Source organism: Panthera uncia, chromosome F2 (assembly GCF_023721935.1).
Source record: "Panthera uncia isolate 11264 chromosome F2, Puncia_PCG_1.0, whole genome shotgun sequence".
Lineage (NCBI taxonomy): Eukaryota > Metazoa > Chordata > Mammalia > Carnivora > Felidae > Panthera > Panthera uncia.
The window spans coordinates 37305311-37320196 of record NC_064812.1 but is presented as its reverse complement, the minus strand read 5'-3'; the positions used below and the strand labels follow the sequence as shown (position 1 = coordinate 37320196).

The 14886-nt window shown below is 37.9% G+C and overlaps 1 protein-coding gene across 2 annotated transcripts in view; it reads left to right on the top strand.

Moving 5' to 3' along the window:
- The window catches only part of VPS13B (vacuolar protein sorting 13 homolog B), an 805502-nt gene that overhangs the window by 634184 nt on the left and 156432 nt on the right, over window positions 1-14886 (top strand). For both annotated transcript variants that reach the window (XM_049633567.1, XM_049633568.1), the window contains exon 36: window positions 5816-6211. In XM_049633567.1, the coding sequence (XP_049489524.1) occupies window positions 5816-6211 (396 nt within the window). The remainder of the gene's footprint in view (window positions 1-5815; window positions 6212-14886) is intronic.

Sequence of the window (14886 nt, the reverse complement as noted above, 5' to 3'; positions counted from 1 at the left end):
GATTAAGGAAGTTCCCCTCTACTGATAGTTTCTTAAGAGTTCTTAAAAAATGGATATTGAATTTTTCAAAACATTTTCCGTATCATCTTTTTGCTTGTTTGGTTTTAACTGTTAACATCACTACTTTGTTGTGGGGTTTTTTAATGGTTATTTATTTTTTGAGAGAGAGAGAGGGAGACAGAGGATCCAAGCAGCCTCTGTGCTGTCAGTGCAGCCTGATGTGGGGTTCAGACTCATGAACTGCGAGACCATGGCCTGAACCAAAGTTGGCTGCTCAACCGACTGAGCCATCCAGTTGCCCAACATCATTACTTTGATTTTCTAATATTGAGCCAACCATGTACTCTTAGCATAAACCCTCTTGGTCATGGTATGTTATTAGTTTTATGTATTGCTGGATGTGATTCCTAATTTTTTTTTTTTGAGAATTTTTATGTCTCTGTTCTTAAGGTTAGTTTTACTGTCTTTGTCTGGTTTTGGTATCAATAATGATGGTTTCATAAAAATGAATTGAGTAGTGTTCTCTTCTGTTTTCTGTGGCACAAGAAAATGAAGAAAACGAAGATGAAAAGAAGGATTTTCATAGACCCTCTTGCGAGCACTAAGAATTCTCTTCTCACTTCCTAAAGCCAGAAACAGAGGATTTCTCCTAGTATTCCCTCTCTCCACACCTCACGCTCACTTTGGACTACCTTGAGTCCAGGCTGGGGGATACAGGAAGGAAAATTACAAACTCATTTCTATTTTGATGGTATTTTCCAATCTAGTCATCTTTTCCAGTCTTCCTGTTAGCATTTACTTTACAGCATCCTCAAATTGCTACTCTATGTAAGTTTTATAACTGCATTCTCTCCAGCTTCTGGATCTGCTTAGAGTGAGAGGGACAGGATTCTATCTTTCCTGGAATCCTTAAATAATTTTTAAAGAAAGGGAACTGGCAACTAATGAAGAACAAGGTATATTAGATATTTTTGCTTTGAGAGAAAAGATAAAAAAGAAGCCGAGGCAAACATTCCTAGGCCTTGAAACTTAATTTATACTCCCATTAGAAACTGGAAATGTTGTGTAACTAAATATACATGTGGAATTTGTGTTACTTTTCTGTTAATGGATAATAAATTAACTACAAATGTGGTGGCATGCAGCAACATAAATTTATTATCTCATAATCCTGTAGGTCAGAAGTCCATGTGTGTTCTGCTGGATTCTCTGCTTAGAATGTCACAGGGCTAAAATCAAGATGTCAGTTGGACTGGGCTTTTTTCCCTCAGTTCTAGGGCCGCTCATTCCTTTTCACCTGACCCCCATCATCCTCAAAGCAGCAATGACATATAATAGAGCCCTTCTCATGCTTCAAATCTCTCTGACTTCCCTTTCTGCCTCCTTCATATATAAGGTTTATATATTAAAGGGTTTATATATCTAGGCCTACCAGATAATTTCTGTGTTTTAAATTCAACTGAGCTAGTCTTTTTATCACAAGTATAAAATCCCTTCACAGCACAACCGTACCTAAAGTAGCATTTGATTTAATAACCCGGGGAGAGACATCTTGGGCAGGGGAGTCATATTTAGAATTCTGCCTACCACAGAACCAGATTAGAATGTTTGGCAGTGCTCCAGCATGATTAGACCAAACGTACTTTGTGCTGAGTGGAAGGCCCAGTGCTACATATTAATGATGAAAAGTAGGCACTCGAGGAACTTCTTCATTGGTGGAAGATACAATCTCATAAAAAGATACTTGTGCAAGGCCAGGTTTGTGGATCAACTTTTTGCAGAAAATGCTGAGCGCTATCCTGAAGATTAGGCATTAGGCAGAGAAAGAGTACAGTAGACAAAGGACCAATCTGAGCAAAGGCCTAGTGATATAACATAGCAGGAGCTGGAGGAAGTGGGCTTTATAAACTCTGTGATATTTCTGGAACCTTAATGTGCAAGGGGGAGAATGGCTGCAGATAAAGAAAGGCAGGGATTTTTTTTTTTTTTTCCATTCTAAGGAGCGTGGTCTTTTGTACCATAGGTAAAGAAGAACCTTAAAGTTTTAAACAGGAGTGAGCCAATCAGGATCACATTTGAAACAAATCATTTGGAAATTACTCTGGAGACTGGATTAACAGGAATTGTCTAGACAGATCATTTAGGCGGCTTTATAATAGCTGAACAATATCAAAACCATGGAGGGAAAAAAAAATGGGGAGTGGCTGGAATGCTGGAGAGAAGGAGATTGGTTTCAAGCAATATTTTGGAAGTTGAACTTAATCATTGAGTAGATTTGGACCAGGAAAAGAGGACATGAAATGAGTCAAAAAGTCCGATTTCTGATTTGAGCCACTTGGTAGATTATAGAGCCATTAACTGCAACAAGGAATATAGCACACCCAAGAGGAGTTAATGGATTGTTTTGGATAAAAGGATGAGACTATGGGAGCTCAGTAGAAAGGAAAGATTCATTCATTTTTTCCTTCATTATATCATTAAATACACATTTAGTACTCACTGTGGACTGGACAGTAGTTTAGACACTCAGAATATTAAGATGTAGGACAGCCCTTACTCTCCAGGAGCTCACAGTTCACTGGACTGTGACAGATACGTAAGAAGGTAACTATAAAAATAATATAAAGAGGTGCCTGATGAGTCACGATGCACAGGGTATTCTGGAAGCATTGCATGAGCAGCATCTTACTTGGCCACAGGGGTCAAGAAGGATTTCCTGGAGGAAGTGACTCAAGGACTAAGTCCCAAAAGATAAGGTAATAACCACAGATGTAAACAGTCACTGGGACCACAGTAGGATCCATATCAAGGTAGTAGTCGCAACTCATACATAGCATTCCACCAGTGACTTGACAGTCTGCAGACAGGGAAAATAGATCCCTTAGGCTTTGCAGTTGGTTTAGGTGGATATTGGGCAACTTCCTGAATGGATCACTAAATTGTGTCTAGAGCTGCAGAAAGAACACTTCAGACCCTTCGCTTAGGTATGCATATTACGAATCCAGACAAAAGCAGATAGCTTCTGGCCCCAACATTTGAGTCTTCTTTCTGCTATAGCTTTGTTTTGGTTTCCTGTTGGTGCTTTCATCTATTAAGATTGTCCTCTTTTTTTCATTGTGGCAAAAGGTAGTATTATTTTCTGTGAAGCCATGGAATTTGGAAGCCCATGTAAAGGGTAGGCAGAGCAAATAAATGTATGGGTCATTCGAACCATCCAGTTTTCCTAAAGTATTTACCCACCAGCTTCTTTCAGTACCCCCAAACCTACAAATCTAAAATAATGCCTTTCAACAAGTGGTGCTGGTATAACCGGAAACTCCCAAGTAGAAGGAAGAAGTTGAACCCCTACCTCACACAGTACTCAAAAGTTAATGCAAGGACAATCACAGGCCTAAATGTAAGAGGTAAAGCTAAAAAACTTGTAAAATAAAACGTAAGTGTCCGTCTTCATGACATTGGGTTAGCAATGGTTTCTTGATAGGACCCTGAAAGCATAATCAAAATAATAAATTGAAATTCACAAAAATTAAAGTCTTCTGTGCTACAGATGATAGCATAAAAAAAACTGAAAAAATCCACAGAATGGGAGAAAATATTTGCAAATCCTCTATTTGATAGGGACTTGTATCCAGAATATACAAAGAACTCGTATAATTCAATAATAAAAAGACAACTCAATTTTGAAATGACAAAACATGTGAATAAACATTTCTCCAAGAATATATACAAATGGCCAATAAACATATGAAAAAGTGCTCTATATCATTCAGTGTTAGGGAAATACAAATCAGAATCACAATGGGCTACCACTATATACCCACTAAGATGACTGTAACCAAATAGAACCCAGAAATCCCACTCCTAGGTAGATACCTAAGAGAATTGAAAATATGATCACATAAAAATTTGTATGTGAATGTTCACAGCAGCATTATTTATAATAGCCAAAAAGTAGAAACAACTCAAATGTCCATTAACTGATAGTGGATGAACAAAATGGGGTCTATCCATATGATGGAGTGTTATTCAGTTACAAAAAGGAATAAAGTACTAATGATACATATTTCAACATTAACGAACCTTAAAACCTTTTGCTATGCTAACTGACAGAAACCAGACCCACAAGGCAAGACATTATATAATTCAGTTTATGTGAAATGTCCAGAATAGGCAAATCTGTGGCGACGGAAGTTAGATTAGTGGTTGCCTGAAGCTGGAGGTGGGGGATGGGTGAGAGGGACTGCTAAGTGGGCTGGGATTATTTTGTGTGTGGTGATGATAATGTTCTGGAAGTAGACAGGCAATAATTGCACACTCCTGTGAGTTTACTAAGAAACCATTGAATTGTACACTCTAGGTAAACTGTATGGTGTGTGAGTTAACATGTCAATAGGAGGTGAAAAAAATGATTCATTTAAGTTAGGGTGTTATTTCTGTTTAAAAAAAATAGGGGAGCAGGGGACATTTTAGTATTGCAAAGGGAGAGTTAGATATCTGATCCTTTCCAGTGGACAACTAGTTAGAAGCAGGACTCTCAGAGTTTTGCTGGGCCTGATTAAAAGAAACACATGGGAAGGCACACTTAAAAAGGATGGCACCCTGAGGGAACCTGGGTGGCCAGGAGAAAACTGTAAGCTGAGGAAGGTGAGAAGAGGTCCTCCTTATGAAGAAAAGTATAGAAATTAACTTGATCTGCTTAACGATCTTGCCAGTAGCTTCATCTGGGTTTGTATCTTATATTACATCCCCAGTCTCCAGTGAAAAGAACACTTGTTAGGTTAAGTCAAGCTCATAGGCAAGACACAGCGTGCCAGGCACTATGTATAATGATGTATGATGTGTTCTGCCTTCATGGTGCTTATAGTCTTATGTCTCGACTGATAACGAAAACAGAAGTAAGAAGAAAGCAAAACCAGAAAATTAAAGCTAGTTAGTTTTAGTATGAGGTAACTAAGCAGCAAATAAGGACAACATCTGGTGTATGGTACATATAAAATGGACTGTAGGTTTTAGGAGATCTCAGTCTACACTTGCTTCATTCGATGGGGTGTTTAAATTTTTTAGAATGCAGAATGTAGGGAAAGATGTAAAGGGACTCTTCTGGTTTGCAGCAGGTCACAAAGGGGAAACAAACTTTTTCTTCATATACTCAATCAGAGAAGGAAAGGCTACTTCAGTTAGTTGTGTTTTTTTTTTTTTTAATGTTTATTTTTTGAGAGAGACAGAGAGAGACGGGGGAGGAGGGGAGGGGAGAGAGGGAGACAGAGAATCCAAAACAGGCTCCGGGCTTTGAGCTGTCAGTACAGAGCCTGATGCGGGGCTCCAACTCACAAACCATGAGATCATGAAATGAGCTGAAGTTGGACACTTAACCTACTGAGCTTCTCAGGCGCCCCTGGACAGAAATTTTTTAATACTGATATTTGTGTCAAGCATTGTGCCAGTTACTAGGAGGTGTCCTTTTACCTTGGAAGAAAGAACACCAGTTCCAGTAACAAACTGAAATAGCTGCTTAATTTTGCCTCAGAGTGAGAGGGCAGAAGTAGATGTCCATGGGTGGCCTTCAGTCTATCAGGAACAGTCACATGGACTGAAACAGGAAGGTAGGCATGTAAGTAGTCCCGGGAAAGTGTTCCTTTGAGTAACTACATGGAAAGAATAGTTAAGTGATGAGTAAAAAAATGATAACATCTGGCATCCTAATGAGTCTGCTGTGCAAGTGCAGGGAAACTTAAATAGGAGCTTGCCGGGGAAGGAAGGGCTTATATTCAATGACAGAACTTCAACAATTTTCTTATCTTTTTTAATTCTGTAGCAGATATCAACTTGGATATATCAAAGCCTTTGAAAGCCAACCTGAGTTTTACCAAGCTGGATCAGATAAACCATTTTTTAAAGAAGATAAGAAGTGTACACAGCAAAGAGACCTCAGCCCCATTGGAAACCATGTTGAATAAGGATGAGTTTCCAGCCTCCAAGTGTTACCGTGGAAAGTTGTCTAAACCTAAAGTTCATGGTGTTGGAGCACAAAAGATTCCATTTCAAGAAAACCTGTGGAGAACTATTTCTTGCTTTCAAAAAATCACTGTCCATACTACTCAGATTGTGATCTCCATGGAAACTGTTCCCCATCCTAATAAACCATGCCTGTTAGCATCTTTATCAACCCTCAGTGGAAGCCTTAATGTCAAAGCAGCACAAAAAGTACCTGGTAAGTCACAGAAAGGGGGAGAGGGGAATGATAATATGATTTGTTAACATCTGAAAGTGCATAATTTTGAAGATTCATAGAGGTTAAAAGTTTGAAGGACCACTACAAATAGAGACATTTCTGGTCTGTGACCTTATTTTAACAGATAATTTTATAACAAATCCTTCGAACCTAAATATTTTAACACCCTGAATTAAAGTTGTATCCGTCTCTTCAGGCATATTCCTACAAAGGCCTACAAAACCAAAGCCATCCATTTCTAAATTTCTTTTTACCTTGAATAGTGGTAATGGAACAGTGGAGTATCAGGTTTTGTTAACCCTTAGAGCAGTGGTTCCCAAAGTGTGGTCTCAGAACCAACAGCATCAGCATCACCTGGGAACCTGTTAGAAATGCCGGTGTTCAGACCCTACCCCCGACCTACTGAATCAAAAACCCTGGGCATGGAGCCCAGAAACCTATTCCAAAAGCTCTACAGGTGATTCTGATGGACTGTGTTAGGTCACTGGTCACACTTTATTTAAAAAGAGAAGAACTGTTCTGGTGGCAGGTGTGCTGCACAAAGCGTAGTAATAGACGCCAAGGCTCAACTTTGCAAGGACAATACCATTGATGGTGCCAGCAATACCTGGCAGAGAAAAGGCTGTGCTTCAGTGCCTCACCTAGCAAAGAGTGGCACACACTCTGCAAACTGGATGTTGTTGATGGGTGGAGAGCTGAGGAATTAACGGGCAGTGACATCTACGTTTTCTTCTTTTGCTACCATGACTGAAGTGCTATGTGCTCTTTCACACTGAATCAAAAAGTGTAGGCAGAAGGAGTGGGAGGAGGGGAAGAGGAAAGACAAGGTACAGGTAGGAAGTAACACTTTTCAATCACAGAACCTGCTAGCTACTGTGGGAGTTCAGGGCACAGTGCCAGAAATTTTACTTTGAAAGTAAAAGTAGCAAAAGGGAAACATTTCTTTCCACTTTAATTTGCAGGAAAGAATTGGGGTTAAAGGGGATAAAGTAAATCCTGAAACTATATGCAACTTAGTTGCTTCCTAAGAAGTAGTTAAGTGGCAGCTGGAGACTCACTGGAACTTAGTTCCACATAGCCATTTTGGGCACAGTAGTTTAAGAGATAAAGGGAAAGTTTTATGGTGGAGAAGTACAAATTTTAGGCCAAAAAGTAGATGATTTATTTCTTTCTCACCAGAAATATTTGTGACCAAGCCAGCTAAAAGCACTGTATTTTTTTTATTGTCTTAAAAGTTAGAAATGAAAAATGTAAGGTCCATGGGACATGAACGACTATGAAACACTGGAGGCTACAATGCCTGATTTATCCACAAATAAATTGCAAGCCAGACAAGGTTGGGCCCGTTCCCACGCCTTTCCAGTTGTACCTTAATCATAGTAGGGAAAGGTTAGCATTCAGACAGAGGAAAAGAATTTAAATGGACTATACTCAATTCTAGGTCCTTTTCTGTTTTCATCCTCATTTCTTGTTTTATTCATTTTCTACTCATTTTACCCAGTTTTAATGGTGTTTGTCCTCAGTAAACATCTCTAAAATGTAGTTAAAATCCTCTCACTTAGCTCTACAAGATAGTAGCCTCACTCTGCTTTTGTAACTTGTTTTTCCCCCTCATACCAGAAAAACTACCTACCCCTATCCCTTTTACAATCATGGACTTCAGTGTAGTTAAACACAGAATTAGAAACTATAGCTCCTACAAAGATATACTTTATACAAGTCTAACGTGTAATGTCGACAAACGTTCTAAAGTAGTTACTTGTGTCAATAAATCAAATCAAATTGAAGTTAGCTATTTAACAGGAACAATTTTATTATGAGAACATAACTAACACCAAATCTGTTTTCCCTACATTCTCCTCAATGTAGTGGCATGCTCAACAGTTTAAGAAGATAACAAAGCCAAATAATTAATTACAATTAAATAAAATTGGGGTAAGTTCTAGTTATTGCTGATGGATGATTTCTGAGAAATTATAATTGAGAGACTATTACATATTTGTCAAAAATTGATTTTTTAGCTAAGCAAAACTTTTTAAGTCAAATATAATTTAAGCTTTGAACATTAATTTCATTATATTGAATATCTTAAAAATTCATGCTTTGCAACCTGGATGAAATATACTCAAATCTGTGTTCAAGGCATATTTTTGATGAGTGGTAAAAAGTATCCCTCACAAAAAAAAAAAAAAAAAAAAAAATCCCCTTTTACCAGTAGTTCTATTTCTTTTCGTATTCTGCAAGCGACATCGTTCTGCACTGAACTAAACTTTTTTTATAGTGTATCTTTGAGCTCAACAGAGTTAATGTCAGAGTTTTATAGTTTGAATCTAATACAGAAATACTTAACTGTGTCTTTGATTTTACAGTTTATATAACTATTGTGACCATCTGCAGCAGCTGCACTTTTCACATTATTTGCTGAACCAAATTGAGCACAGTGACAAAAGTAGTCATCTCAGATGTACTATTAAACAGAGAAAGAAAAGGGAGCACTGCCTGGGTACAGTATAGCCATCTGCTGTACAGATGTTATTGTATAGAATGACTTAAGATAAAATAATTGTAGAAAATTTTCATTAAAACCTCAACAATTTGCACTTGTTTATGCGAATCTGCATAACTCCCCAATGAGACAACACACTTGGGGTTTCTTTGGTTCTCACTCACTTTCTCTTTGATCCTTTTTGATGTGCTGACTTTAATAAACACAGTCAAAAACACTGCAAAAACATCATGGAAAAAACTACAAAGGAACAATTATAGCAGCAGAAACTACTCTAATCCCTAACTTACGCAAGCTATTTTTAGTGAAATATTTTTTTTAACACTCTTTATGTGACAATGTTATATAAACAGGGTAAAACGGTCCTTTCCAGATGAGTTTTAATTTAGGAGCTGAAATAGACTTGTAATGCCAGAGGAATCTTATGTTCTAAGTAATATTTAGAGAAACACAATGGGGAATGTGTTATAGTCTGTAAGGTACAAAAAAATATTTGAGTTCATCTAATGATTGTATTTTTTATCATCTAAACCATCCTAAGTTTAAAAGAAGAGTATAGGGAAAGGGAATGATAAAAGCCTGACAGGAGAAAATTAATCTTCTTCCCAAGACATTGATAATAACACTTAAATCGAGAACCACTCTCGTGTTCATTTACTGGCTTTTGCAACAAAATATGTACAAATTATTTACTGAAATGTTTTCATCATTTGAAACAAAATGAAATGGTTAAATATTTTCAACTTAAAAAAAAAAAAAAAAGGAAATCTGCAAGTTTTTCTTAGCCTTCTGTCCTATCCTGTGACGCTAAACTATGAGTTTCAAGGGACTTGATTTTTTTCTTAATTCTACTCTGCAGATGCTGGTGTAACACTGACTTAAAATAACCTAACCCATATTTCTGCTGGAGTACTTATGTTCTTCCATATGTCTTTGGTAAAAGGGCCCTAAAGTTCTGATTTTAGTAGATGTAACACTTAGATTTTTTTTTTAAGTTGGTATATAATATTGAAAAAAAAAATAACAGTGAATCTCATTTAGAGATTATATCTTATTTTCTGAAACATTTTAAGGCTGATAGTATTTCTTTTGCTATCCATTAAATCCATCCCATTCTACAGTGTGTTCTTTTAAAAAATAATCCCCTTCCCCCTACCTACACACACAACACACAATCTTTTTGCCGTTTGAAGTATGTCATTTTGGAGAAACCATAAGTATATAGCTATAAATTGTGAACGTAGTGCTGCACTTTCCACAGGCCGGGTGGGGAGTGAGCTGCAGACTTTGGCTCCCCTTGTCAGAGTAAATTATGGCTCTATTAGGGCAGCACTCCTTAGATTTTGGCAAACAAGGGTACACAATTCAGGCTGTGAAATAGCTGTCCTTTAGGCTGCCTTGCTCTTGCTCAGGGACACTTGGATTAGCACCTTCCATGTAAATAAGGAAAAGGGAAATAGGGTATGAACAAGCTAGATGGCACAGAGGGTTGGGGGAAGAGCCTAAGTGAGGCCACCGTGGTTTGCATTTTAGTCTGAACTGGGGAAAAGTTGCAAGGATCCTCCTTCCATAGGCACTTAGGGGACTTTTCATCCACAGCAGAAAGCAATGAGTTGAACCCCTTTTGGTCAAAGAGCTGTAGTTCAAATAACTTTCACTACCCCAGTCTCTGCCATCCAGATGTACTGTCTTTGTGTATAAACAAGAGTGGAGAGGAAGAAAGCATAACCACATTATCTTTCACGTACACAAATGCCTCTTCTTTTGTTCACTGAATTCAGGACCAACCAAATGCAAAGAACCTAAAGTTCCTTTTTATGTATTGAAAAGTGAAACCCAGTCATTAATTGATACAAAGTGGAGTTCCAGCTTTTCATTCCATGGTTAACTGGATCTCCTGAGGAAAATCTCTTAAGGCGTTGTCGTAGCGTTGGATGCTGCAGAAATGCAAGTAAGCCTAAGGGGAAATAAAACGTTAAATTAGCTATGACTACCTAAAATAATATGTTGCAATAGCAAGCCATTTACAACACCCCAAAGACTTTTGTTACTTTTAGAAAGAAACAGCTTCTCTTTCCGATGCCTGAACAATAGGAAATGAATTCCTTGACAGTGAAAGTCAGAGGACAAACTTAGCTTTCAAGCCACCACTGAGGACTGAAGTAGGAGTACAGCTTGTAGACAGCTATACAAATCACTAACAAACCTTAATGAATATTGGGTGTGGGCATCAGGGTCCTGTCATTTTTGACACTATGTCCCAAGTAGCTTAAACCCAACACTCAAGGAAAGGTGGAGACCTCATTGGGTCTGTAACATCTGGGATTTTATTTGTCATTTTGGCATACCCCGCAAGCGCAAAAGAAAGAGTAAAAGGGGATTATCTTGACAATGAAATGAGTTACTGAATCTTGTGATAATGAAAAGCAGAAGAATTCTAATGCCTTTCTATAGTCCCTGAGGTAGAGGTGCGTTTATAGTTTTGCAGAAGTAAAACGTAGGCAGGCAGAACAGATGGCCTAGAGTCCCTGAAACATGACACCCCTCATCTCAGAACTGAGTACCACTATTAATCCTGGTCAGATTCCCTCTTATTACTTTATAACAAGGTTCAAAGTTGCTACTGATGAACTGGCGTATCCCTCTTGTTTCACTCTTAAATTACCTATATCGATTACTGATTTTTTTCAACAGAGATATTTTTCTGTATATACTGATGGACTGTTGAGACATTCAAAAGAAGTAGAATAGGAAGTTCTAAAAATTGGACAAGAAATAAGTTAGCAAAAGTAAAATTCTCACAGATTTTTTTCAATAATGTGTCATATTATTTCTCTAATATGGTGGGAAATAAAAACCCTAAATGTATAAGATACTCTCTTGGAGAGTAATTCTCTCGTCCTCTTCTTAGAAATCACATGCAGTGGAGAAGAAATCCCACCATACAAATGTTATGCTCCTTGTCAGAATCGTTACCATAGTGTATGATTAACTAGAGTTTAGGACAATCATAGGCAATATTAATATTGTTATCTTAGATCTTTTTTTCACACCCTCAAAAAGAGAGGTAAAAAATTAAGCATGTCTTCTGTTTTTTTAAAAGAAAAAACCCACTGGGAGATAAATGTTGTTCAGATGTTTACCACGGTTACTTACTCTTTTGTTTAACCAAATTATATTAATGCAGTTTTCTAGGTCTTTCTCTTGGGATACTTAAATTTTTCTGTTTTAAAAGGTGTGTGCGTTTTTTTAAATGTCTTTTCGGTGATTATTGTTCTTCGTGTACATTTTTTGTTTTAGTGCTATGTGGTTACTATAGCTGCTTTGGATTCCAGTGGGAAGCCTTTAAAATACATAGGAGAGTAACTTTAGAAATTAAGAAGATAACCACTGGGTTGAATTTCTAATGTGTTAAAACCCATCTAATAAGCAGCCACCTTCGGATGCTGAGCACTGCCATGTGCTGTGGTGTGGTGAACATGATGTACCTGCCCAGCCTTTCGTAGAGGGAGATGAGCTCATCTCAGAGAGATAACCATCTCTGACTTTTTCTTCTGATTCATCATCGACCTGAACTCCATTTGAACCTTGTTAGACAAAAAACAAGCAGAATTCCTGGCCCAAACTATAAAATATAATTAAGCCCTTTTGAAATGATGTGTAAAAGAACATTGCTGTACCCCCACTTATAACCACTACCACCACCACAACCAATAAAGTTAAATCAAGCACTGCCTGTAATGGATTAAAATAATAAATGTTCCTGGATTTCAGTGTTTGAAGTACTTGAAGAAAACAGGCTCCCAGCAACCCGGGTAGCTGAATGCAGGAGAGACATTTATTAATGACGAGTTCAAGGATTTGGCCTGTTTAAGATCATTACTTTGTGTTTACTGTGTGTTACACATCTTTTATATTTTTACGCAGCCCACATGTGTCCACATGCAATAATGAAAGCTTTTTTTCCAACAAAAGAATTGTTAATTGTGTAAATGTGGTTCTCTTGGGGAATGTGAAGTCTTCCTAGGACTCTGCTCCTTCTAATGAGAAATCCAGTACAATTATACTCTTCCAAGTATATCCACCTTCAGTCCTGTCTCGAGCTAAATTGGTCCATTTCTTCTATTGTTTTTAGTTACCAAATTCCAAACTTAATCTAGACAACTAGAAAACCGTTGGCCTTAGGTTATATATTTTACAATTGTGTCCCATTGCAGTGGACTTTTTGTATCTTAAGTACTGTAGAAAAAAAATCCTTTTTATTTCTTCTCCAAAGAGTTTTAACAAAGGTACGGTAAAGAATGATTCTCTAGTTTTAGCTACATTTTGAGATAACAAAAATGGTATCAGTTGACATAAAGATATCTCACTGCGAAGTGCTTTTAGAGAAGAAAGTTTCCAGTCTTAGCTGGTAATTAAGTCCTGGAGATCTTAATAGCTTCTCCTCTGTATCCTAATGATAGCCCCTTATAGGTCACTATTAGGTGAAATGGACAAGAACTGTCACAACCCTCAGTGCTAGGACTGTGGAAAAAGATTAGCATTAATGTCTTTCCCCCACTCCACTGAATCTGTGACAGCATTTATTTTTGCCTGTGGTCACAGCAAATTGCCCTCTCATCCACATAAGCCATGAGTAGGCTATTTGCTAGGAAAGTTTCTGGCAAAGCAACCTCGTCAGTGATGAGTGACTAAGGACACATCTTAGAGGTTCTTTTGCTCTCTGGCTGGGCTTCTCTGGACCTGTAGGCTATGTTGGCATAACATACTGAGGCCGTGAAAGACAGCTAAGGACAGGAAAAAGCATTTATTCACAACCCTATTGCCAGTTGGAAAAATGAAATTACTAAGAGCTAACTAATAGCAGTAGTTTTTATAGAGCAACCTGGTGCTGGAAGGAGGCAGACAGAATCTGAATCCTAGCCCTGCTACTTACTGGCAGTTGATCGTGGTAAAAGTTACAACACAGCTCATTTCCAAAACGAAGGCAAAAATACTTAATTCACAGGCCTCTTGAAAGGATTAGGTGAAATAATTAACTCAGAGTACCCTACACATTTCTTGGCACAAATTTATTTAATTCCTCTATAAATATTGGGTTTTTTTGTATCTTCTTTCCCTTCCTTCTCCCCACACCACAGGAATACTAAAGTCATAGATCATGAAATGTATTAGTTTAAAATTATATTAAAGATCATCCTTTTTTTTTTAATGTTTATTTACTTTTCAGAGAGAGAGAGTTCCAGCAGGGGAAGGTCAGGGAGAGAGGGAGACAGAGAATCTGAAGCAGGCTCCAGGCTCTGAGCTGTCAGCACAGAGCCTGACACGGGGCTCAAACTTAGGAGCTGTGAGATCATGACCTGAGCTGAAGTTGGACGCTCAACCAACTGAGCCACCCAGGCACCCCAAAGATCATCCTTTTCTTTATCAAGAACCCTCTTTTCCCTTTTCTCTCATAGACCTCATGATCCAAACACATTGCATTTAGGATTAGATAGCTCACGTAACTGTATCAACTTGATATGACTGTAACCAAAAAGAAAAATTTTCGTACATTCCCGAGCCTGTTTTGGATAGATCCAGGATTTCTTTCGGGCCCTTTGAAATACTGAAAATACCTCATGAACCCCCATTACTATGTGGAACTCCCTCAGGGTCAAAGAACCCTGGGTTGAGGCCCACTGAGCTAGTCCTAACTCCCTCCTTGAGTTAAGGGTGAAAGATTAAGTGATTTGCCCAAGGACATTCTGAGGTGGAATGGGGGCTATACCATGTATCCTGGCTTTCGGTCATCAGTTATACTAGTCTTAAAACACCCGAATTATGCAGATCAAGACCAATCTCTAAACCATTGTAGTAAATTATTAAGCAAGTCATTTTGCTTTCAACACTGTTTGATTAAGTTTATACCAGTTCTTCCATCCATGCAACTTACTTAAAAAAAAAAAAATCACAGCAGTTTCCTCATGTAATTAAATTAACCAGCTACTGTATTCCTCTAAGAAACTTTTGAAGTATGTATTTATTGTTGTTCTTTCCTCTGGAAGAAGGTTGTCATATACTTTCCAATATGCACAGATCTGCCAGTCTGCTGAAGAAAAAAAACAAAACAAAAAACAGAGCCACATGGTCCAATCAAGTTTTATTT